The sequence below is a fragment of the Phaseolus vulgaris genome, chromosome 11 (genome assembly GCF_051622355.1).
Source record: "Phaseolus vulgaris cultivar YP4 chromosome 11, ASM5162235v1, whole genome shotgun sequence".
NCBI classification, from domain to species: Eukaryota; Viridiplantae; Streptophyta; class Magnoliopsida; order Fabales; family Fabaceae; genus Phaseolus; species Phaseolus vulgaris.
Window position 1 is genome coordinate 49973025 of NC_143508.1, and position 25877 is coordinate 49998901.

General features: G+C 31.5%; 2 protein-coding genes and 6 non-coding genes across 9 annotated transcripts; 1 reads left to right on the forward strand and 7 right to left on the reverse strand.

The window, feature by feature from the left end:
* Window positions 1-380: 380 nt before the first annotated feature.
* Window positions 381-687, reverse strand: LOC150023343 (signal recognition particle RNA). The gene has a single exon (XR_016518022.1).
* A 434-nt stretch (window positions 688-1121) lies between these two features.
* On the reverse strand, window positions 1122-1429 carry LOC150023344 (signal recognition particle RNA). The gene has a single exon (XR_016518032.1).
* A 434-nt stretch (window positions 1430-1863) lies between these two features.
* Window positions 1864-2170, reverse strand: LOC150023345 (signal recognition particle RNA). Its single transcript, XR_016518013.1, has one exon.
* Window positions 2171-2604: 434 nt separating this feature from the next.
* Window positions 2605-2911, reverse strand: LOC150023346 (signal recognition particle RNA). Its single transcript, XR_016518021.1, has one exon.
* Window positions 2912-3345: 434 nt separating this feature from the next.
* Window positions 3346-3652, reverse strand: LOC150023347 (signal recognition particle RNA). Its single transcript, XR_016518012.1, has one exon.
* A 434-nt stretch (window positions 3653-4086) lies between these two features.
* Window positions 4087-4394, reverse strand: LOC150023348 (signal recognition particle RNA). Its single transcript, XR_016518031.1, has one exon.
* A 2818-nt stretch (window positions 4395-7212) lies between these two features.
* LOC137821951 (SWIM zinc finger family protein) lies at window positions 7213-11270 on the forward strand. 2 transcript variants are annotated; one of them, XM_068626775.2, is made up of 6 exons: window positions 7213-7432; window positions 7604-7993; window positions 8347-8998; window positions 9119-9318; window positions 9405-9649; window positions 9843-11270. In XM_068626775.2, the coding sequence occupies exons 2-6, from the start codon at window positions 7725-7727 to the stop codon at window positions 10634-10636; spliced, it is 2160 nt and encodes a 719-aa protein (XP_068482876.2). In that variant the 5' UTR covers window positions 7213-7432; window positions 7604-7724; the 3' UTR covers window positions 10637-11270. The 2 variants fall into 2 exon arrangements, with proteins under 2 accessions (XP_068482876.2, XP_090153615.1); XM_090297489.1 differs by having other exon boundaries at window positions 7222-7432; window positions 8347-9318.
* Window positions 11271-12553: 1283 nt separating this feature from the next.
* LOC137821960 (germin-like protein subfamily 3 member 4) lies at window positions 12554-13628 on the reverse strand. Its single transcript, XM_068626787.2, has one exon. The coding sequence runs from the start codon at window positions 13353-13355 to the stop codon at window positions 12669-12671; it is 687 nt and encodes a 228-aa protein (XP_068482888.2). The 5' UTR covers window positions 13356-13628; the 3' UTR covers window positions 12554-12668.
* Window positions 13629-25877: the final 12249 nt, after the last annotated feature.

Here is a 25877-nt window from a genome sequence, read left to right on the forward strand (position 1 = left end):
TACCATGTGGGACTTTTACATTACATTACCTAAACGGTAACGTGTACCAACCATTGTACAAAAATGTGCTTCCATTACACCAACATCATTCATACACTATATTTTCTTTTTCAATTTTTAAAATATAATATCTCCTCCAATAAAAAGACAATATTTTGTAATAAAATGTTTTTCGATTCCGTATCCTACCCAATGGCAATAAAATACCCAAAGTTTTATTGCCACCTTTATCCTCATAAAATACACCTTATTACTAGGCCTTTTTAATATTAAAATTTATCTTGTTAGAAATGGATATAGTCATTTAGTGTAACACGTTAAACTCTTTTCTCTAATAGGGATGTGATTAAAAAGGAGCGTGCAATGGTTATGTATGTAAAAAAGGTGAAGGTCCAAGCAACTCCGACTGACCAGGTCATCGTGGAGCGTGGTTGCAGTAGCTTGTTATCCCTCCGCTGTTGGGAGGTAGAGGTAATCGCTGCTCTGTGAAACCAGCCTCACGCAGTGCCCTCCTATCTAAGAGTGATGACACCTATGCCTTCGCACAAGTCCCTCCAACACTCAACTCTCGACTCGGAATGGGCAAGCCAACTTCTAGCACCCACAACTCCAACCAGGGAGTCAAAGAACTGTCCCATCACCTTCATGCCCACACTTGGGTTACAAGCTCAAGTTACTTAGCTCGGCGAACTCACAACCTTGTCGGTCACTTTATAAAGTTTCTTTTCTTTCACATGTTTTACCATGTGGGACTTTTACATTACATTACCTAAACGGTAACGTGTACCAACCATTGTACAAAAATGTGCTTCCATTACACCAACATCATTCATACACTATATTTTCTTTTTCAATTTTTAAAATATAATATCTACTCCAATAAAAAGACAATATTTTGTAATAAAATGTTTTTCGATTCCGTATCCTTCCCAATGGACAATAAAATACCCAAAGTTTTATTGCCACCTTTATCCTCATAAAATACACCTTATTACTAGGCCTTTTTAATATTAAAATTTATCTTGTTACAAATGGATATGGTCATTTAGTGTAACACGTTAAGCTCTTTTCTCTAATAGGGATGTGATTAAAAAGGAGCGTGCAATGGTTGTGTATGTTAAAAAGGTGAAGGTCAAAGCAACTCCGACTGACCAGGTCATCGTGGAGTGTGGTTGCAGCAACTTGTTATCCCTCCGCTGTTGGGAGGTAGTGGTAATCGTTGCTCTGTGAAACCAGCCTCACGCAGTGCCCCATTGTCTTTAAGTGATGACACCAATGCCTTCGCAAAAAGTCCCTCAAACACTCAATTGTCAACTTGGATTGGGCAAACAACCTTACAGCAGCCATAACTCCAACCAGGGAGTCAAAGAACTGTCCGATCACCTTCATGCCCCCACTTGGGTTACAAGCTCAAGTTACTTAGCTCGGCGAACTCACAACCTTGTCGGTCACTTTATAAAGTTTCTTTTCTCTCACATGCTTTACCATGTGGGACTTTTACATTACATTACCTAAACGGTAACGTGTACCAACCATTGTACAAAAATGTGCTTCCATTACACCAACATCATTCATACACTATATTTTCTTTTTCAATTTTTAAAATATAATATCTCCTCCAATAAAAAGACAATATTTTGTAATAAAATGTTTTTCGATTCCGTATCCTACCCAATGAGCAATAAAATACCCAAAGTTTTATTGCCACCTTTATCCTCATAAAATACACCTTATTACTAGGCCTTTTTAATATTAAAATTTATCTTGTTAGAAATGGATATGGTCATTTAGTGTAACACGTTAAACTCTTTTCTCTAATAGGGATGTGATTAAAAAGGAGCGTGCAATGGTTGTGTATGTAAAAAAGGTGAAGGTCCAAGCAACTCCGACTGACCAGGTCATCGTGGAGCGTTGTTGCAGCAGCTTGTTATCCCTCCGCTGTTGGGAGGTAGAGGTAATCGCTGCTCTGTGAAACCAGCCTCACGCAGTGCCCTCCTGTCTAAGAGCGATGACACCTATGCCTTCGCACAAGTCCCTCCAACACTCAACTCTCGACTCGGAATGGGCAAGCCAACATCTAGCAGCCACAACTCCAACCAGGGAGTCAAAGAACTGTCCCATCACCTTCATGCCCCCACTTGGGTTACAAGCTCAAGTTACTTAGCTCGGCGAACTCACAACCTTGTCGGTCACTTTATAAAGTTTCTTTTCTCTCACATGCTTTACCATGTGGGACTTTTACATTACATTACCTAAACGGTAACGTGTACCAACCATTGTACAAAAATGTGCTTCCATTACACCAACATCATTCATACACTATATTTTCTTTTTCAATTTTTAAAATATAATATCTCCTCCAATAAAAAGACAATATTTTGTAATAAAATGTTTTTCGATTCCGTATCCTACCCAATGGGCAATAAAATACCCAAAGTTTTATTGCCACCTTTATCCTCATAAAATACACTTTATTACTAGGCCTTTTTAATATTAAAATTTATCTTGTTAGAAATGGATATGGTCATTTAGTGTAACACGTTAAGCTCTTTTCTCTAATAGGGATGTGATTAAAAAGGAGCGTGCAATGGTTGTGTATGTAAAAAAGGTGAAGGTCCAAGCAACTCCGACTGACCAGGTCATCGTGGAGCGTGGTTGCAGCAGCTTGTTATCCCTCCGCTGTTGGGAGGTAGAGGTAATCGCTGCTCTGTGAAACCAGCCTCACGCAGTGCCCTCCTGTCTAAGAGTGATGACACCTATGCCTTCGCACAAGTCCCTCCAACACTCAACTCTCGACTCGGAATGGGCAAGCCAACTTCTAGCAGCCACAACTCCAACCAGGGAGTCAAAGAACTGTCCCATCACCTTCATGCCCCTACTTGGGTTACAAGCTCAAGTTACTTAGCTCGGCGAACTCACAACCTTGTCGGTCACTTTATAAAGTTTCTTTTCTTTCACATGCTTTACCATGTGGGACTTTTACATTACATTACCTAAACGGTAACGTGTACCAACCATTGTACAAAAATGTGCTTCCATTACACCAACATCATTCATACACTATATTTTCTTTTTCAATTTTTAAAATATAATATCTCCTCCAATAAAAAGACAATATTTTGTAATAAAATGTTTTTCGATTCCGTATCCTACCCAATGGGCAATAAAATACCCAAAGTTTTTTTGCCACCTTTATCCTCATAAAATACACCTTATTACTAGGCCTTTTTAATATTAAAATTTATCTTGTTACAAATGGATATGGTCATTTAGTGTAACACGTTAAACTCTTTTCTCTAATAGGGATGTGATTAAAAAGGAGCGTGCAATGGTTGTGTATGTAAAAAAGGTGAAGGTCCAAGCAACTCCGACTGACCAGGTCATCGTGGAGCGTGGTTGCAGCAGCTTGTTATCCCTCCGCTGTTGGGAGGTAGAGGTAATCGCTGCTCTGTGAAACCAGCCTCACGCAGTGCCCTCTTGTCTAAGAGTGATGACACCTATGCCTTCGCACAAGTCCCTCCAACACTCAACTCTCGACTCGGAATGGGCAAGCCAACTTCTAGCAGCCACAACTCCAACCAGGGAGTCAAAGAACTGTCCCATCACCTTCATGCCCCCACTTGGGTTACAAGCTCAAGTTACTTAGCTCGGCGAACTCACAACCTTGTCGGTCACTTTATAAAGTTTCTTTTCTTTCACATGCTTTACCATGTGGGACTTTTACATTACATTACCTAAACGGTAACGTGTACCAACCATTGTACAAAAATGTGCTTCCATTACACCAACATCATTCATACACTATATTTTCTTTTTCAATTTTTAAAATATAATATCTCCTCCAATAAAAAGACAATATTTTGTAAGAAAATGTTTTTCGATTCCGTATCCTACCCAATGGGCAATAAAATACCCAAAGTTTTAGTGTCACCTTTATCCTCATAAAATACACCTTATTACTAGGCCTTTTTAATATTAAAATTTATCTTGTTAGAAATAGATATGGTCATTTAGTGTAACACGTTAAGCTCTTTTCTCTAATAGGGATGTGATTAAAAAGGAGCGTGCAATGGTTGTGTATGTTAAAAAGGTGAAGGTCCAAGCAAGTGAGGCTGACCAGGTCATCGTAGAGTGTGGTTGCAGCAACTTGTTATCCCTCCACTGTTGGGAGGTAGTGGTTATCGTTGCTCTGTGAAACCAGCCTCACGCAGTGCCCCATTGTCTTTAAGTGATGACACCTATGCCTTCGCAAAAAGTCCCTCCAACACTCAATTGTCAACTTGGAATGGGCAAGCAACCTTACAGCAGCCATAACTCCAACCAGGGAGTCAAAGAATTGTCCGATCACCTTCATGCCCCCACTTGGGTTACAAGCTCTAGTTACTTAGCTCGGCGGACTCACATCCTTGTCAGTCACTTTATAAAGTTTCTTTTCTTTCACATTCTTTACCATGCGGAAATTTTACATTACATTACCTAAATGGTAACGTGTGCCTACCATTTTATAAAAATGTGCTTCCAATACATCAACATCATTCATGCACTATATTTTCTTTTTCAATTTTTAAAATATAACATGTCCTCCAATAGAAAGACAATATGTTGTAATAAAACGGTTTTCTATTCCATATCCTATCCAATGGGCAATAAAATACCCAGAGTTTTAGTGTAACCATTATCTTCATATAATACACCTTATTACTAGACCCTTTTTTATATATTGTAAAGGAAAATAGCATAATTTCAATTATCAATACAAAAAGTTTGCAGGATTTGATTTATGAATAACATAATTTTATTCATACGGACACAATTGAAAAATAAATTCTACACACACAATTGAATTTTTTTTTGTCACAAATGACTAAGATATTTTTTGTATATTATAATTCAGTATTTTGTTATAGTTTGAATTATGTGTGGTATTTAGACATTATGTGTGGTATTTAGAGTTTTTTAGCTGATGATATCATGGAACTTTGTTGACTGGAATTGGTCAAGACGAAAACCACAACATATTTCATTTGGATTTTGCGATTGTTAAAAGAGAAACAAAGGAAACCATTATGTGATCCCTTTAATTGTTACATCCATATGCGATAGGCATAATTTTATTTATACTCAATAGGTTTAATCATAGATTCTTGGATTATAATAATGAAAAAATCCATTGCTTTAACTAATATGCATATAATTGGCTTTATTTTGGCTTAACCACTATTTCTGCTAATTTTGTGTTTTTAGCCAAAGTAAACCGTCTAACTAGGCGGTCTAGTAGTTACACATGGTAGACAGTGCGATAGGAGCATCTGACTAGACGAAGCATTTACCACTACGAATGGGTCGAATAAAACAAAAATCCAAGTTGTTTCTCTGAATAACATTAGGGTTTTCTTTGTTTTCTTCTTTGTAATCTTCATTTTTCTTCTGCATGGAAGGATAAACTCATTTGAATCGATTCTCTTGTGATTTCGCAATGAATTCCGAGGTTTTTGTTCAATAAAGTTTTGTTCTTAAAATTCTCTATAGCAATTTGTGTTAGAAGGTCTGATTTTTTTAATTATATTTCTTGTTAAGGAATTGTTTTTGAACCCTTGTTCAGAATTCAGTTTTCTTATTTAATTATTCTTGGTTAGTTCGCTTAATTCTAATCAATCTCTTGTACTCTTAGTTCAAGGAGTAATAGATAAATATCTCACAAGTAAACGCTTGGAGATGAGTGAGATATTGAATATGTTAGTAGACGCTTATTTTGCTTACAAGATGTTAAATTTGATTAATGTTTGTTTGGTTAAGTTTGACATTTGTGTGAGAATTGAAAGAGTAAAAATCTTAAGATAATCATTGAAGAATTTACTACTTAATGAACTTGAGAGTTAATCTGTTTTCTTTACTATTTTATAATCGTCTCTTAATTTTCTACATAACATTCCTAATCCCTCTTTTATCTTTAATGTTATTTCTAACATTTTGCTTGGAGATAACTTTTGAACACTAATGGGCTGATTCACTATTGGATTCGTTGATATGCGACTTGATGTCATCTGAACACAATTATACTATCATCTCTTTAGTGTTAGAGGGTCTAGCACTGTGTTACACAGTTTTCACTGAAATCATTTTAATTTGACTATTAAACGACAACTAATAATTTTGGCGTCCTTACCAAGGAATCCAATTTGAATTTGGTTATCAATTTTCTTCTTTATCTACATACTTTTTATTTTTATTTTGTCTACATATCTAACTCTATTTTTTCTCATTTTGATTGTATAGTTTTTAAATTTTCTCAATGATCACATTATTATAAAAAAAACATATTTCAAAATAGATGATCCACTAATTATTTTTCACCTTTAAATCTTAATTTTGATCATGAAATTAATATGGATTTAGCTACTATACCAAACCATCTTTCATTTGGAAATTATTTTTTGTCTCATCATGATACAACTATGAGATGCATTGTGATTCATATTTGCAAAAACTTTCATATTTTTATAAGCATCATTTTCATCATAGTGAGTCCTACTTTACACAGCTTTTGCATCCTTATGAGCCATATCAGGTTTATGAGGTATATTGTCAATAATCTTATGAGACATATTATGATGAGTGTGAGCAAAGTCAAACACCTTTTCAACAATTTGTGCAACCTAACATTACTCTTGAGTTACCTCTCATTTCATCACCCACACCAACTAAACTATTTATCATGGCTAGAGTGTCTAGTTAATCCTTCCACCACCATCCCACCTCATAAGCCTAACCTTAAATGCTCATATTCCATCAACATCAACCCCTTTGCCCACCCTTTAAGATAATTTCCAACACAAACATCCCTTAAACATTTCCAAATCAGATAATCCCAATAGATAGTCTAAATCATATAAAAAGTGAAATTTTTGGTGTATATATATAGTTAAATTAGTAAGAAGTGTTCCATTTAATATTAATGTCTCATTGTATACATCAAAATTCATTAAAACAATATTGATACACACTTTTATAAATCAAAATAAAACATAATATATAAATATAAAATATTTGAATTTACATTATTATTAAAAAAATTATATACATGTTTTATTAATACATACTCATATAAAATTAAAAATATTAAAATTAAATTATAAATTTAGCACGCCGTGAACTTGCACTAGTGGAATAGCCTGACCTAACTATGGGCTATAAAAATCCTCTTTTTTTCTCAACGAAGTAGCAATAGGGGAAAATAAAAATCGCCAGTACGGTGTCGTTTTGTGTATCCTCTTGTACACATTCATCACTTCTCACCCGACCCATTTCATCGCAAACCCAACGGAACACCAAGCTTTTGCTTCTCCAAATTCCTCTTTTTTAAGTTTGCGCCACTATTCTCTTACAGTGCAACACTCAATCTTCTTCTTCTCCTGATTATTGAACCCAAAGGGTAGGTGTACCCTTCAATTGGCACTGCACAGCTTGCCTTCACCTTTTTTCTTTGTTTTGCTCTTTCCTTTGATTGAATTGATTAGCTTTTATTGATTATAACTCAGATAATTTATCAAAATCAAGTTTTTAACTGTTATCTCAAAAGGGTCTTTTCCTGATGTTGTTTCAGGGTGTCCTGTTCGTGCTTGAACATTTTACTATTTTGAACCTGTGATTGTTTCCGGAGAGACTTGTAGATTGTTCTGTGTGTATAGAAAGGAAGATTTTTTGTTTTTTGTGTCATTGTGGATATGGCAATAGTTGAATCAGTGGGGAAAATTCCCTTGCAAGACCCATCTGAGGAGGAGTTTGGTGCTGCTGACTTGACTTGGACCAAGTTTGGCACTTCTGAGCACCATGATGTGGTTGCCCTCATTCCCTATGATAGAGTTGATGCTTTTATAATTGGTGAATGCTCGAATGTGGAGTGCCCCACTCGGTTTCATATCGAGAGAGGAAGGAAACGGACTATTGGAAGCTTGAAGGAGTACAAGGATGATGAGTATCTCGAATACAGGCTGTAAGTTTCTGCCATGCCTATAATGTCATTCAAAATGACTATGATCAAGCTTTTTGACAGTTTTTTCCTCTTTTGGCTTTTATGATACATGTTTAGCGTTTTCTAGCTTGTTCTGTTTTGATAGAACACAGGAACTTGGAGGTGTGAAATACTTCCCTTGTAGGAAATTTGGTTCTTGTTAGGTTCCTTGTTTTAAATTTGCTCATAAGTTCAAATAGTTTCTTTTTTTTTGCTATCTGAGTTTTGGAAGCAGTAGCTGACTAGCAAATGAATAATTTAAAACTTAAAGAAATGATAAACCAATTAGGATTCCAATACTTATGTTGTGTAGTTGAACTCTGATCTTTGTGAAGGTACTGGTGCTCGTTTGGCCCAGAAAATTATGGGGAGGGAGGAGGTATATTACCAAGTCGAAGGTATCGACTTAACACCCGAAATCGTGCTGCTAGACCTCAATCGATGCGAGGTTGTACTTGTCATTTTGTTGTCAAACGTCTTTATGCCCGTCCATCCCTTGCACTTATTATATACAATGAGAGGCGTCATATTAACAAGTCTGGTTTCATCTGCCATGGACCACTTGATAGAGATGCCATTGGTCCTGGTGCCAAAAAGATTCCTTATATATGCAATGAAATTCAGCAGCAAACTATGTCCATGATATATCTGGGCATCCCAGAAGAGAATATCTTGGAGAAACACATTGAAGGAATTCAACGATATTGCGGTTCGGATGCAAAAGTCAGTAGCCTTGCTTCTCAGTATGTACACAAGCTAGGGATGATTATCAAAAGGTCTACCCATGAGCTGGATCTAGATGATCAAGCTAGCATCCGCATGTGGATTGAACGCAATAGAAAGTCTGTATTTTTTCATCAGGATACTTCAGAGTCTGACGCTTTCATCTTGGGGATCCAAACAGAATGGCAGCTGCAACAAATGATTCGCTTTGGTCATCGGAGTGTTATTGCCGCAGACTCTACTTTTGGCGTGAAGAGACTGAAAGTAATTTTGTTTTTCCAATCATCACTAAGTTATGCTAGATCTAAAACAAATGCAGTTTTCTTTCTCTCCTTGCAATATATTTTCAATCGACCTAACTTAGTTATCTTTTCATATTGGCAGTATCCCTTGTTCACGCTACTTGTTTTTGATTCAAGACAACATGCACTTCCTGTTGCATGGGTCATTACACGTAGCTTTGCAAAGCCTGATGTGTCCAAGTGGCTGAAAGCTTTAATTGATCGAGCTCGTAGTGTTGAGCCTGGATGGAAAGTCAGTGGATTTTTAATTGATGATGCTGCAGCTGAAATTGATCTTTTGAGGCAAGATTTATTGCTTTAGAAATGAGTTTGGTTTAATATTCAGCTGTGGTGATTAAATTTCATACTTCTATTAATTGATTTTGCAGAGATATATTTTGCTGTCCTGTCCTATTTTCACTATGGCGTGTCCGTAGATCATGGCTTAGGAATATTGTTAAGAAATGCAGTAGTATTGAGGTTCAGCGGGAGATTTTTAAGCGTCTTGGTACAATAGTGTACAGTATTTGGGGAGGCATTAATACAGCACTTGCCTTGGAACAATTCATGTTGGATTTTGTAGACCAAACTGCTTTCATGGAATACTTCAAAACTTCCTGGTTGCCCAAGCTTGGTTAGATCTTTCTCCTTTTTTCCCTTGCATGCACATAAAATATCTGGTTGAGTGATGACATATTCACAAGTATGTTTGAAAGCCAGACATTGTGAATGAAATGTTCCTTATATTTCACCTCAGAAGTTATGGGCTTAGTTAGTCATTGATAAATTAACTTGCTTTCCACTTATCCTTCTGCTCTGTTCTGCAGAAATGTGGCTTTCAACAATGAGAAATTTTCAACTAGGCAGCCAGGAAGCTTCTGGAGCATTAGAAGCCTATCATGTTAAACTGAAAGCCAAACTTTTTGATGACTCACATCTTGGAGCCCTGCAAAGAGTAGATTGGTTAGTTCACAGGTTGACTACTGAGTTGCATTCAAGCTACTGGCTTGATCGCTATGCTGACGAAAGTGATTCTTTCCAGAATGTGAAGGAAAAATATATTCTTTCCACATCATGGCATCGAGCACTTCAAATTCCAGACTATGCTGTTACCTTGGATGATAGAGACCACCTCTTTGCCAAGGTTGTGAGTCAGAAAGATAGTAGCTTACTTCATCTAGTGTGGAATCCGGGATCTGAATTTGCATTCTGTGATTGTTCTTGGTCAATGCAAGGTAACCTTTGCAAGCATGTCGTCAAAGTAAACATGATCTGTGAAAATCTTAAAGGTTATCAACCTTCCATGTCTTTCCGGTCTTTTGAAGAGGTTTTGATGGATTTATGGAGAAAACCAGTGGATGATTCATTTGCATTGGATCTGTCATTGGCTTGCACCCATCAGATGCTAGATCAAATCCAGAAACTAGTTGAACTGAATAATTCTGCCGATATTGGCACTGTAGTTAACAATATGCCTCTGAAATGGGTTTCTAAGAAAAGCAGAACCTACATTGGCAAACCATCGTCAATTTTGGCTCTTCCTCATGGTAGCAGTAACACAAAAAGTGTTGTTGTGCATAAGAAGAATCGGAAACGGAAAAGATTGTCACGATTAAGATGACCAATTTGGCTGGTACCAGTAGTCATTATGTTTGTTCTAGATTCTAGAATATGTCTGACCAATCCAAACTGGAATTCTTTTCAAAATATGCTGCTAGTATTTAATATCTGACTTTCTAGTTCTTTTGCCTCCTGTCTCTGAAGTTGCATCATCTTTAAAAGGTCAGCATACTTCCTACCCTCAGACAACAGTTTTTGCTGTAATTATATGAACATGGTTGGTAGTTGGAGATAAAATGGAGGAAACAAAGCAATTGTGGTGTGTATGCTTTTTTCAGCTTTTATACCTGGCAATGCTTTTAGGCAATCACGTGGGATGAGGTAGTGGTAAATTACCTAGAAAGAAGAATTCATTTTCCCTTTTCAATTTCATCAATTTCCTGTCACTTTCATAGTCATGCTAGTGTAGACATTTATTTTTTAATTTTTTACATTGTACCATCTTTAGAATTTTAAGTCCTTTCAACATCAAGTCCTCAGTGTGGAGGATAGATCATTCCATGGATCATTTATACTCTTCTAGTTTTGGCTCTGATATTCTTTTTCACTGATTTACAAGTTATGTACATATACTATTTACTGACATGTTACTTGAAATAAATTGCAATATATATATTTACATACACACACAAAAACACACACACTTTAATTAGTGAGAATTGTGTACTTATTTCATTTGTTATCTTCACAGAAAAGTAGTCGAATTCAATACATCCTTCAAGCGAATACATTGCTCTACTTATAAAACAAACAATTTGTCTCGATTGTAAACATCTTTATTGGTACATTCACTTTTTTCTATGAAATTGAATAGCCTGGACGAGCTAAAATGCACATGAATGAATTTATCTCATGTTGTGACATGTCCAAATCCTTTTCTCGTGTTAGTAATCAAATGTAAACTACATGTATCTCGCCTGAAATAGTACTATTGACTGGAATTTATGCATTGCCCTAACCCTAACCATAATAAAGGCCCTTGAATTGCCTTAAAGTTCAGATTCAATAGGATAGAGGCTGCATTCGCCTGTGAACATTGAACACGTTCCAACATCAACGCAGAATGCCAGCAACATCTATCTTTTTATGATAGATAAACTCCAGTTGATTTTTGTGCAGACATCTCAGCTCTTTAATTCTTTTTAGTTGCCACTTCTAGATTCAAATTCTCATTGTTCACGTGATTCTCCCCTTCAGTTTCATTATTGCATTCTCATTCGCTAATCCTGTGCTTATTCTTCAGTGCTCTCTTTTGAGGTCAACTCGAGACTATAATTTGTGTAACACAAACCGTCTTCCATTTGTGATATTGAAAATCTGCTTGATTTTACATCCTTGGATATCTTAGTTGGTGGAAGATGTACTTAAAGGATATGAATAACTTTTCTCAAATTAGTTGGATGAGACTCCAGGGAACAACCTAATGTGATTTCAAATGAGTTCGAGCATTGACTTATTTTTCTGTGCTTTTAAACACCATTACCATTGATATCATATGTTCTATGTATTAACCATCTAATCCAATTTGACTGTGTTTGTATATTCCAGTAGTCCATGACAAGTTGTTACAACGTTATTGAAACTGTTGTAATAACATAAGTCATGGTTAGTTGATAATACACTTGATAACAAAAGGGGTCAATGATTATAAAAGAGGCCAAACCCCATTCTACATTTAGAATAAATGAACAATAAAAGTGTTTAGTTCTCACACCTGAACTCCAAAGAAGGAGAATCTCGTGTTATGTTGCATTTGTTTTGCTCTTCCATTCTACTTCCTGTTATCATTCGGACTCATGATTCCCAGTAACATATAGAGCTAGGAAATTCGTGTTTATTCGATTGTAATTTTTCCAACTAGTGTTTCATTTCTATGGATAAAATAATAATGCTGAAAAAGGGTTGAAACGCTCTTAGATATGAGGCACAGGTAATAATATAACTTGGGAGTACAGTAAATAACCAAACAAAACACACTGTTGCATGTAATTGAACTAATATTGTGGAATTCAATAGAGAATAGGTTGAAATGGCTAACTGAAAATGCTTTCCATTTCTGGAGATATGAAACTGTTTACATCTTGAGCTTCAGAGGCAGAGAGTGAGATGAGTTTTCTCTTGATCTTGTCTAATGATTCCACTGTCGTGTCAAAAGTAGTAGGACTAAGGGATACAAAGCCAGGATTTTGGCTGTTGTACACTGAGAAGATAGTGGCTTCTTCAAAACCAGTATTTAGATAGAAGTGGAACAAAGCCTTGGGGAACACAAACACATCACCTACTTTAATCAACTGCTGGAAATACTGGTTGTTGGTATCAACAAATCCAGCTAACAACACACCTTTGGTAACAAAGATCATCTCAGTAGCTCTAGGATGATAGTGGAAGTTTACCAGGCCATTCCCATCAAGATCAGTTCTTCCAATGGAGAGGCCAAGAGTATTCAGACCACCAAACTCAGCAGCACTCACAATTTTCATAGATGCACCAAAAATGTCCGTAGAGCCAGCATTGCTCAGTTTTGTGGTCCTGAAATCTTGAGCTGTTACATTAACTGGGTTTTTGCATTGTAGACCATTGATGAATATGGTCTTCTGATTGGGTGGAACTGCTGGACAAGTATCCTGTAGATTCTCACAGTCTCCTAGGCAAATTTGGATGTTGGAAAAGGCCACAAAAAACAACATAAAGAGAAGGTGAGCAAAGGATTTCAACTTCATCTTGAATCTCCACTTGGTTACTATTTCTTAGATGTTGCCGAATAAATCACCCTCCTCAATTTATATATAGTTTCATGCACACAATTAAGTTCTTCATCCTGTTGTGCCTCTAACAGTATCTCTCGGGTTGCAAAAAATGCAAGTAATGATAGTCTTGAAGTATACTGTAAGAAGTGTTTGCTTGAAACAAAGGAAACACTAACCAATTCACTGAGTTTGCACCATGTCCTAATTCCAACGTTGTTTTTGAGACTTGAAGGTTGTATAATGGGAAATTCCAAATGTGGATTACCTTACCAATACCCTTAACTGATAGCAACTGGTTGAGGAATGACAGCATGTGGCTAACAATTTCACTGGTCAAATTCCAATAGTTATCATGTCAATTTTTAGGCCATGTTTCTATTTTGGATAGGGGCTATTTTAGTAAAACTACAAGATTTTCATGTTTAAAGGAGGGAAATTCCTTTGTACTCACTCTTCACTGTCATATTAATTAAAGCAAAAGTAAAGTGAAATTAGTAGTAAAATTAAAAAGGTAGTTTAAATGGTATAAAGTGGAATCTTTTCCTATTTTGAAGCCTTTTTGACAATTGGAAACAAACTTAGGATATACTTGTAGTATGCTAAATTTTTCCACTAGGCAAATACGACTATGATACTACTTTCATAATAAACTCCATTCCAGATTATATTCGTTGTCAAAACAGTGAAAACTACAAAAATAAATTTATAAATAATTATATTAAAATTGATGGTGGAAGCATTGTAGTCAAAAGAAATTCAATATGTACATGTAGATAATTTTAAAAAATACAAAAATATAATTGTAATACAAAATAAAAGAGACAATCATATATAATTCAAATAACAATAACATCAAATCAAAATACTACAAATTTCAAGTTCAAAACTTAAAATAACAACAAAATATAAAATAAATGTCTTAAACTTCTAATTATTTGACTCTTCTTCAATCTCAACATAGTTGTCTTTAATATTAACTAATGAGACATATCTCTCCTCTTTCCCTTTAGAGAAACTCTTTTCAAAGTTAAGTAAGTTTTCAAACTTGAAATTAGAGTTATCATGCAATTCATTCTCAGCCCCAATTTTGAATATTTTCTTTGTCCTTTCTTGTTGGGGTTGAAGTTGCACCTGGATTTTCTTAAAAGCATGGGAAGATCCAATGACAATACCATCACTTGATGGTTGCTTTCTTTTACTAGTTGTTTGTCTCCTTGTATAAGTTATTGGTTCTCCAACACCTGAAGCTTCATAAACAATTTCTTGATTAAGAGTGGGATCATCATCGAAAAACCAATTTATTTTCTCCCTTTTCATTATCATTCTCATCATCTACTTGTCCCACTAACCACTCATTGCACTCATCAATGTCATTCAGTACAATAAAGTTTATTTCATCCCTAATATTGTATCCTTGAACAAGTTGTTGGTTATATTTTATGTAAACTAAATCATGCAACATTTTGTGATCCAACCTATTCCTTTTTTTTTAATGAATCTGCACTATGAATAAATAAAATGTGAATTAATTTCTTTCTATATTCTACAAAAAAGATGATAATGAAATGAGTCATGTCATGAACAATAGTTATTATTTGCTTAAATACATTCCAATTGCATTCACATCTTGATGAACTATATGACAAACTTAAAATCTTGATTGCTAGCTTTTGTAAGTTGGGAGTTGTGTGCCCATAATTCATGCACCATTGAGCTATAAAAATAAAGAAACTAACTAGAATGTAACTATTATTATATGATATAATTTAAAAATTGTTTAAGTGACTCACTTAGGGTTGTGGTCTTCCTTGGTTCTTTGGCAAAGTCATCACCAAAGGGTCCACCGCTATCGCATAACACCAATGATTAGAAAATTCGTCAATGATTTTTGCCATGGCATCATCATAATCGATTTTGGATATCACTGCTTTAGCTGTGTGTACTTTGTAAAGTAGGTTGATTCTCCCTGCACCTGATCATTTCAAACTGGCACCTTATTGTAGATAGGAAAAGACTAAATTGCCCTTAATGAATTTGACATTAGGTTAAGTAAGAGATCTGCACTCAAGTCGTCCTCTTCGTTTTCGTAGTGAACCCGCAGCCGTCAACTACCTTTGTCCCGTTCAATTTCGCCGGCATAGCACTAGCCGCCATGCCCAAGGACTTCGCACTTTTCCTCTAAAGGAGCCCTTGAATGGAGAGGAAGCCAGGAGCGAATGTCGGAGAATGAACCATCGTCGGAGAAGAGAAGGTAAGTGGCTTCCGGATAATTTTATTCGGAATTGTAGTTTGTGTCTTCTGGATAAATTTATGCGGAATTATAATTTGTGGCTTCTGGATATTTTTGTGCGGAAGTTATATTTGAGTTGTGGATATTTTTATTCGGTATTTGTTATTGTTCTACGGATGGTTTCGTCCAGATTTTTCCATCCATAGACACGTGTATGACTTCCAGATTTTTTCATCCATAAGCAACTCTGACTTCCAGATTTTTTTATCCATAGGCACCAATATTGGATTCCGGATAAATCCATCCATAGGCACCAATATGGGTTCTGGATAATTCCATCCATAAACACAACAATGTGTTCTGGATATTGTCATCCGTAGGCACGTTTATAGCTTCCAGAGACAAGGGCATAGTTGGATTTAAAAACTTCGTCGGGTGCAGGAAGCAATTGATCGGGTGCAGGAAGTAATTGCCTGTAAAGTATGGTGTCTCTCTTTCTTACATTGATGTAAAAATTAGGGCAATTGCTTCCTACAGCCAACAAATTTAGAATTGCACCCAATCACTTATGCAAAATGACCAAAATGCTCTCTGTAGTTTTCTAGAATCTCTTTTCCAAAATATGTTTCCAGATTTTGTTTTCCGAAATGTAAATTATATATATATATATATATATATATATATATATATATATATATATATATATATATATATACTCCTACATAAAGTAAAATTAATTTATACATAAATTAAATGTTAATTTTTAGAAAAAACTTATACGAAAGTTCTTTTATATTATATGTGATATTATTTCAAAATTTTGAAATAATTTTTTTATTTTTTATCATGTATATATTTTGGGAAAATTTTGAAAGTCGAAGTTAGAGTGGTGGACACGAGTATGAAATGATAGAACAAGTTCAATAATTATAAGGCCATTGCTTCTTGCACCTGTTTTTTTGACGCATGTCTTATGTGAAGTTAAAAAAATATCTTTTTTAGTTTTAACATAAGTGGAGAGTGCAAATCAAAATATTTTCGTATTTCGAAATACATTTTTTAATTTAGATTTCTAGAATTTTTTTAGGAATTTTTGGAATCTTTTTTCTGGATTTTTTAGATTTTGTTTTCTAAAAATATTTGCTAGAAGGTATAATTTGTATTCCGGAATTGTTTTTTGGGAATGAGATTTTAATTTTCCAATTCTAATCTAAAATTTTATTTTGAGAACATAAAATGATATTTTGGATTTCTTTTAAATATATTTTTTAATTTCAGATTTTCAATTTTTGAATGAAAGATCATTTTGGAAATTCGAAAGTTGATTCGATGCATAAATTCGGTGCAGACCCAATTATAAACAAAAATGCAAAGTCAATTACTTGCACCCAATCAATTTTGACTGGTACCAATGAAAATTTTAAAATTCTATTATGCCCTTTTCACACATTTGCTTATGGATGCCAATATCGGGAAGTGATTTTTATACATTTCGGATTTCAAAATATGGAAGGTCATTTTCATATTTCATTTAAGCTTTCGGATGATCATATCTGGAAGTGAGTTATGAGTTCTGGATTTTCATATCCAGAATGGTGTGCTGTAAATGGTGTTGAGGATTGAGATTCATAACTTATTTATGTTTGCTTACGGAAGTGACATGTTAATTCTGGATTTGCCGAAACTTTGTATATTTCGAATAGTGTATACAAATTTGAATTTATATGGTGTTGGGAGAATCAGCCAAATGCAAATGGTTTGATCCCAACCGTCTTCCTTGTTTCTGATTGATTTTTAAAATTCAAATAATACAAGGATGGATGAAAAAAATTGAATGTATTAAAGGACTCAAAGAAAATATTAAGGACAAGAAAGATAAATTTTACTAGGATTGTTTGAAAACACAGTTTTATAAAAACCAAAAATAAAATGTATACTATATAATAAAAAATATATTTTATCCTCTTTTAAAAAAACGGCTATTACAACCTCTCTCTCTTTTTTTTTTTTACTTTTTATTCCTACATGTTTAAATAAATTGTCATTTTCTTGTAACTTTAAGTAATATTATTTAATATTCAATTTGACTCTACCTAATTCAGATAAATTTTATTTTTTTTTATAATTGGGTCAAACTTAACTCACCTTAAACTTACTCAATCATTGGATCAACAACCTAATCTAACAATCCAATTGAAATAAATTAGATTGAGTTCTATTTGTAACTAGGTCAAATCCAATCAAAATCACTAACTCAATCTCCTGCAGATTGGGTTAAAAAAATTCTATCAAATTATTAAATAGTATCAATAATAATAATAATATAATTATTATTTAATTTATTTATTATTCTAATAACTAAACGTGTTTTTTTAAATATTTAATTATTTAAATATTAAATAATATAGTCCATTTTTAAACAAATAAAAAATACTAAAAATGGTTTGAAATTAAAAATTAAAAAAAAACAAAATTTTGAGTTAATTAATCCAATAGAATTGAACACAAGAGAAAATTGTGTTCTATTGAGCCTAATAAAACATGTAGAAAACCCTATCCAAGCCCGACCTAATTTTTTTTATTGGATTCAATAATGGTTTTACATAAATTAATTAAATATTTTTACTTTATAATGACCTAGGTCTTCAATTCACGTTAACTCATTTTTTCTCTCCTTGCAAAAAGCTTTCACAGATAGTTGACTCATTTTTTCCTTAAAATTTATAACTTTGAAATCTTAAAACCCTAAACCTTTTAAACAAAAATGAGACGGTGATGATGTGACTCAAGGGTGCAACTTTTGCTCAAATGATTTTTTTTTTTTGGTTCAAGTGAATTTTCCTTAAAAAAAACTTAACTTAAATGATATTTTTAACTCAAGCGAAAACATTCCAGTAGAAAGAAATTAGTTAGGCCAATTTGCGCTCAACCAATCAGATTGTCACTTAAGAAAAAAGTAGTCATAATTGTTGGAAATTTTTGGACATCTATCCAGATGAATATGAAATGTTATTGGATAGTTATATGCTTTTAACTTTGAAGAGAATTTTAAAGACTAAATAATATTAGTTTAGATTTATAAGATAATTGATAACTAATAAGGGCTTATAAATACATTTGTCATGATGAACAAGGGATGACTAAACTAGTATGTTCTGATTTGAGACCATTTAAACTTTGAACCAAAACATTGACAACCACCATGGAGCAAGGTAAAATTTTTCCTGCCTCTATAATACAACATTGTCATGATTTGTGTCCCTTTAAGTCATGAATAACCAAATCCTCAATCGGTAAAATCTAAAGAATCTCTTCCTTTACTTCTTCTTCGACATTCTGTAAAAAAAAAAAATGCCTGGAAAGGGTTAGAAAATTATGTAAACCCTCTTTTAATTTGTTCTCTGATGATTCACTCCATATAAACCCTACAAAGAAAACTTCTAAATCAATAACTCAGTCTAGAACAATTCACTCTATGGGAACCCTGGCGATAAGGTTATTTGAAAACAACATATCGATGCAGGATGACTCACTTCATGTGAACTTTATCAGGAAAATATAAGGAAGCAAGATCTCGGTTCAGGATGCCAAGAGCATTTATGCATATCAGCTACGACATTTTATTATGTATGAACTATAACATTAAGCTCGAGAACAACTTTTTTTACGTAACTCACCCTTAGAAAACCTTACCAAATTAATTCATGCCTAGTCACAAAAGAAAACAACATCAACATCATCAAACAAACGAAGCATAGAGGACTAGTGATACTTGGAAAATTACTCATGAACCTGATGATTCTCCCAATCATAACCATCCTTCAAGAGAAACTCATTCTTAAATTACTTTTCTGCTTCTTCCGCAATGCATATGGCGGTTAAGATAACACATTGCTTCACACCCATAAACGTCACCAACATTTATTATGCACATCACTTAAGATACTCTCAAAACGTTTTAGACTCTTGATAGGATTTCACCTACTCTAACCTGGGAGGTTAGTATATCGTACATATCTAATGAAATCTAGGCAAAGAAATGAAATTTTCCTTCAAGAATCATCGTAATACACTCAAACATGGGGGTCAGGGTACTACACGATTCATAAATCAAGAAGGTTTAGGTTAGACATTAAACAAACTGGGCAAGCTTGAGAAGTACCAGGCAAGGCTTAATCTACTAGGTAAGGTCGAGAAATACTAGTCTGGCTAAGAGGCACCAGGCAAGACTTCGAAGAACCAATATTGTCGAGAAGAATCTAGCCAACTTGAAAAGTGCCAATATTTCTGAGAAGTATTAGGCAAGGCTTAAAGGTACCAGTCAAGATCAAAAAGTACTAGTCTGGTCGAGAAGTACATTATTAAGGTCGAGAACATCTTAATACAATCATATACAATGTTTATGTAACCAATCAAATGATAAAAATAATATAAAAATAATCATCATGACTAAATCATGAATAAACCAAGATTAAGAATAACATGAGTCCATCCCCATGACCCATTCAGGTAAAAGCCCATTAAGGATAGTATAAATAGACAACTGCTCCCAAGATATTTAAAACTAATATTATTTCTTATGCCACGACTTGAGCGTTGGGGTATCTTTGTAGGTACTTCTCTTATGAGATCAAGACCCCCGATATTGAGAAGTGATCGTGAATCAAAGACTTCCAGATACAAAGATTAATTAATAGGAAATATGTGGTCTTATAAAGGTCATCTTGGTCATGTAACCAATTGTTTTTTCTGAAATTTTTAGAATGATTTACTTTTTTATGATTTCCTTTTCATTTTGTGTTCAATCTCCATATATGAGAATTACTAACCGCATAATTATATGATTAACCCTAATTAAAAGCCTTAAATTCTTTTGTATCTTATAAATATTACTCTCTTGTTTCTATTTTCAATTAGTTACTCAATATTAACTTTACCCTTAGAAGATGTGGTACTTATACTTGTTGAAGGTGGTTTCAGATACAGAAATGTTGAAGACTCTTACTTGATTCTTGTTTTATTTGAGCCAACAATTACTAGGGAAGAGTTTGATCTATTGAGGCAAAAGCTACATAGAACTAGGATTGCTTTAAAGCATGATCTACAGTACAAAAATGAATATTGAAGTTGAAGCTTGACCATTTTCATCAAACATATATAACTAAGATCACCATCACTATACCTTAGCTTCATGGTGATCTCTTCAAATGAAAAATGAGCATATCACTTTTTAATGTTGCCCAACAAAGGAAGACACTACAAAAAAATTAGTTTTCTCTATGTAAAACTATCTTATTAGCCATTACTCCCAGGTTACATACATGGATTTCCATAGAATGACTATAAAATGACTAGGTACATTAAAATTATTATTTTTCCTATTATGATTAGTATTTATATTATTGTTATTAACAGTTTGTTGTTGAAGTGAATTGAACTCATATCCCATAAAGTAAATATAAAACTTATAATAACTACACCAAAGAAATTTTGTTCTCATATTATCATTATTATTATTATAATTATTATTATCAATATTAATATTTTTATTATTAATAATAATAGTAATAATGATAATAATAATAATATACAAAAATTTACATAATTTTTTTTTATGTAGTGACTAAGCACATTTACATATGAAAATTTTTCTATGGGTAATGGCTAGGTGTGTTTATATACGAAAACTTTTATATATGTAATGACTATAAGCATTTATATATGAAAATATTTTCGTATGTGATGACTAGAGCATTTACTTACATAAATTTATCCTCATGTAATTACTAGAAGCATATACATACACACAAATTATATATAATTACTAGGCATATTAATATAATTATTATTTTATTAATGTTAGTATTATTATTTTTATTAATAATGTTAATGACAATATTAATAATATTAATATTATTAATAGTATTATTATTATTAATGTTAGTATTATTATTAATTTTACTATTAATATTATTATTATTAATTCATGGGTAATAATCAATGTATAATATTGAATTATATATAGATTGGTAAGTAATAATTTGTATGTAATGTGAATTTACCAATAAATATTTATGGATAATATTCCTATGTAAAGTTGAATCTATCTACAGATTTGTATCTATGCATAATAATTCATAGATAAATTTGAAATTTCTTATAGTGAGAGAAAAATTATATTAATCAAAAACACAATTAAGGAGGAGAAATTAAATATTTATTTGAGAAGTAACAATATTTAGGAGTATTTTTTTTCTATTTACTCAAGTTTTTAGTAGTATAACTTAGCTTTTTGAAAACCTGGCATATAAAGCACATCAAATTGATTCAAAAAGCTATTTAGTAATAAGTTTAATGTTTCATCAAATAATAGAGTTTTTTTTTCTTTTGTTACTCTATGCTCTGATTTCTTTGTTACCTCATGTAATACATCATAATGCTTTGACAAATATCATATCTATATCTAGCATATATATTTACTTTGATACATTCACCTGCCATGCTTTAAAAGACTAACATATCTTTTGTTTATATATATATATATATATATATATATATGAATTAATCATGGAATTTGACCAATTGCATATAAACTTTGATATATATGTGATTTGATGCATTTTTAGGCTTTCTATTTTTAGTCATATTCAAGCAAAAAATGTATCCATGATAATAGACTTGATAGTTGATAATTAAATTGTTTGTCACCATAAAAGTGGGGATATTTGTTAGAAGCTAAATGAACAAGTCCTATTTAAGTTTTTATTAAGTACAAATAAATATTAATTTTAATCTAAATATAAACAATTTAATCTATCTTAAGAAAGTCTTCTTCTAAATATCATGTGCATTAACATCATCTATCTAGATTTTCTGATCATAGAAACATGTTACATCTTATAAGTGTGACAATTATCTTATAAATATTATACACTACGAGACCATCATTAAATAGAAATCAATTTTATAGACCAAAAATAATTAATCACTATATTGACTAGATTATATAGTATTTTAGACACTAAAAAGATTATTGATATCTAAAGTAGTTTCTATTATTAATAAATAGTTTTTAAATAGGTATCTAATTAACTACAAAGGTTTTAGGTACCAGCTTTAGAATTTTGATATCTAAAACTTGATAAATAAAACCTTAGTAATTAATTAAATCTCAGTTTAGAAACTATTTATTAATAATATAAACTACTTTAAATACCAATAATTTTTTTTAATATCTAAAATAGTATCTAATTTAGTCAATATAGTAACTAATTATTTTTTATTTATAAAATTGGTTTCTATTTAATGATTTTTTTTTAAGAATAATTTCTCAAAATAATATGTAACATCAATTATATAAGTGTGATAAGTACATTTGCCATTTATTTTCACTCTATGAAAAGTTAATTTACTATGTTTGTTTATTTTTTATATAGAATATCCCTAAAAAAACAATGAAATTCACAAGATTTTTCGTATTCAAAGTTTAAAATTCACTAAAAAAGTCCAGCAGAGTCAAAAGACTCACTCTGCAAAGAAAATGACAACATCTAAGTTCTTTGTACTAGCTACAAAATTTTGAATAACCTATTTTTTCACCAAAAGTGAAGTCATTACGATAAAAATAAAATAAAATAAAGCAAAGTGAGTAATATTAGTTGGTAAAATTCATTTAATGCATTCAAAGCAACAGAGGGTGTATTTAATGCTAAAACATTCTAAGTCCTCCAATATTCATCACAACAAACATGCAAGACAAAGTGCATGGATTTTGTATCTTCATATTTGATTAAAAAAATTTGGATCATTTATAAATTAAATAATTTTATTTATATTTTTGTTTTTTTTAATAGTTTACATGTATTATAAATTGCTATGATTATGTATACGAGTGTGTGTGTATATATATATATATATATATATAAACTATCTAAGTATGTATACAATGGTAATTTATCCAAGAATTTACCACAAATTTCTACTAAGTAAATTACTCATGAATTTCAGATAATAATATATTAATAGAAAAAAAAGTCTCTCAAAAAATTACCCATTCCTACATTACCAACAAACTTCTTGTAGTTGGAAATCTATCAGTAATGTAATGTGAATATACTTACATATTGTATGCATTATTTACCATTTTAAATAAATACATGTTTTAATTAATTAATAATTTAAAAATTTATAGTACAACACCCAAATTATTAATATTATTAGAAATAAAAAGTATAAAATTTAATACTTTAGTAAAAAATTTAATTATATTTTTATATTATTATGTATGTAATACACATCAATTGTTTCTTAATGTAACAAAATTATTATGAGACTTAAGTTATTATACTTTTTAAATAAAAAAGAAGTTATATTATAATATTAACTATAAATTCTAATTTAAAGTTAAACACTTAATATCAAAATTAAAGTAATGAATTTATGAAAATTATTTATTAATTACGCTAATAATAAATGTTTGCATTGATTGAAAATATGACAGACTATTATGTTTCATCCAAATAGTAAATTCAAAAAAAATATTTAAGTGGTTTAAATCTATTACTATTCAAATCAATTGATAAAATAAAATTTATTTTACTATCCATGTAATTTTGGCTCAATAATAACAGATCCATCAGAAACATATAAATAAGCACAACTTTTAAAAAAAAAAGTATGTCATTAATATGTATTTATTGTACCAAATACCAAATATTTACTTAAGCATCAGAATACTTTTGCAAGTATCTATCTGATCAAAAACGAACAAAGTAATGAGAGTTTTATCGAAGATAATGAATGTGATTAAAATAATAAAGAAAATGAGTTCAACCGAATCTAAAGAGTTAAAGAAGAAACGAATGAAGTTAACACCCATAAATCAAAACGGAGAAATTAATTGTTCATCCAGTAAATTTTTTATTTTTTACAAATAAAATTCTCTAAATCTCTTTTGTACAATAACACTCACTACAATAATTAATTACTTTGTATCCTTAAAATTAATTTAATTGTCATTAAATAATTTTGTTGTAGTGCAATCTCTTTCTACTTTATAACTTTGAATATCAACTATGAAATCAACAATAATTAGAAATTAAAAACTAAATCTAAATATTAGAATCCATTAAAATAGTTGCATCAATGGTGAATAGAGATGTTAAAAAATAAAATGGGAACACGTAATGCATTTTGTTTGGTACATTGTCTTCTCCCTTTCCATTCTTTTAATGAAGTCTTTGCTTTAAATATTAAGCACATTATCATTTCCAAGACTAACTTTAATAAATAATATATTCAATTATTTTAGTTTTATATAATAAAGATTACATAAAATAAAAGATTATTTTATATAAAGAATTATAAAATGGTGTAAAAAAGAGTACATACATATGCTAGTAAACCAAATATATAATAATAATTTGTTGAGTAATTTTTTTTAGTAGTCAATTTTTAAACATTTTTTTTATTTAACGTTTATTTTTAAAATTCAAACGGTATTATTTTTCTTTATTTAAAAAAGTTATAAGTTTACAACTCATAAAAGTTTAATGCATTTATTGTTTTTTATTGAAAACCACGTTGGATCATATAACTATTTCGTAACTTTGAATGCACTTAATTAAGAACATTCTCAATTTGGATATTTTTAATTATTCTATAAAAAAATAATTATATTTAAAATCTTTCTTGTTTTCATTTAAGAAGGTTTGTTGTTTAACTTTTTTTATCTCAGAATAACGTGACTGTTACTTTTAATTTTTTTATTTAAAATTTATCCATCAATTCGTTTATTCTTTCTTCAATCTCTTCTAATTTGTCTATAAACTTGCTCGTTTTTTCTTTAAAAATATATTAAGTTACGAGTTATAAAAAATTAGAGAAAAAAAAGACTAAAATTTATGAATGAGTAAAAGATAAAAAAAAATAACTACCTAATTACATTAACAACAATATTAAAGAACGGAGTACTTGATAAAAAAAAAAATCATTTTGAACATATACATTAAAACAGATTATTTTTATAAAAATTCAATTAAAAATATTTAAATTTTGATTAAATTTTTTAATAAGAAATAAAATTCTTAACATCCAAATCTATCAAGAAATACTGGGTTAATATGCTCAAACTTACAATAAATATTTTTTTAAATAAGTAAATTTTAAAATATCTACTTATTTGAAAAGTAAATAGGATTTTATTCGTATAATAAGAAGAAAACTTTTTAATTTAAAATAAACATATCAGACAAATATAAAAAAAA

Coding starts and splice junctions, on each gene's coding strand:
- LOC137821951 (XM_090297489.1), top strand. CDS start 7,725: ATGGCAATAGTTGAATCAGTGGGGAAAATTCCCTTGCAAGACCCATCT. Junction 7,994..8,346: donor GAGTATCTCGAATACAGGCT/GTAAGTTTCTGC, acceptor ATCTTTGTGAAG/GTACTGGTGCTCGTTTGGCC. Junction 9,319..9,404: donor GCTGAAATTGATCTTTTGAG/GCAAGATTTATT, acceptor TTGATTTTGCAG/AGATATATTTTGCTGTCCTG.
- LOC137821960 (XM_068626787.2), bottom strand. CDS start 13,355: ATGAAGTTGAAATCCTTTGCTCACCTTCTCTTTATGTTGTTTTTTGTG.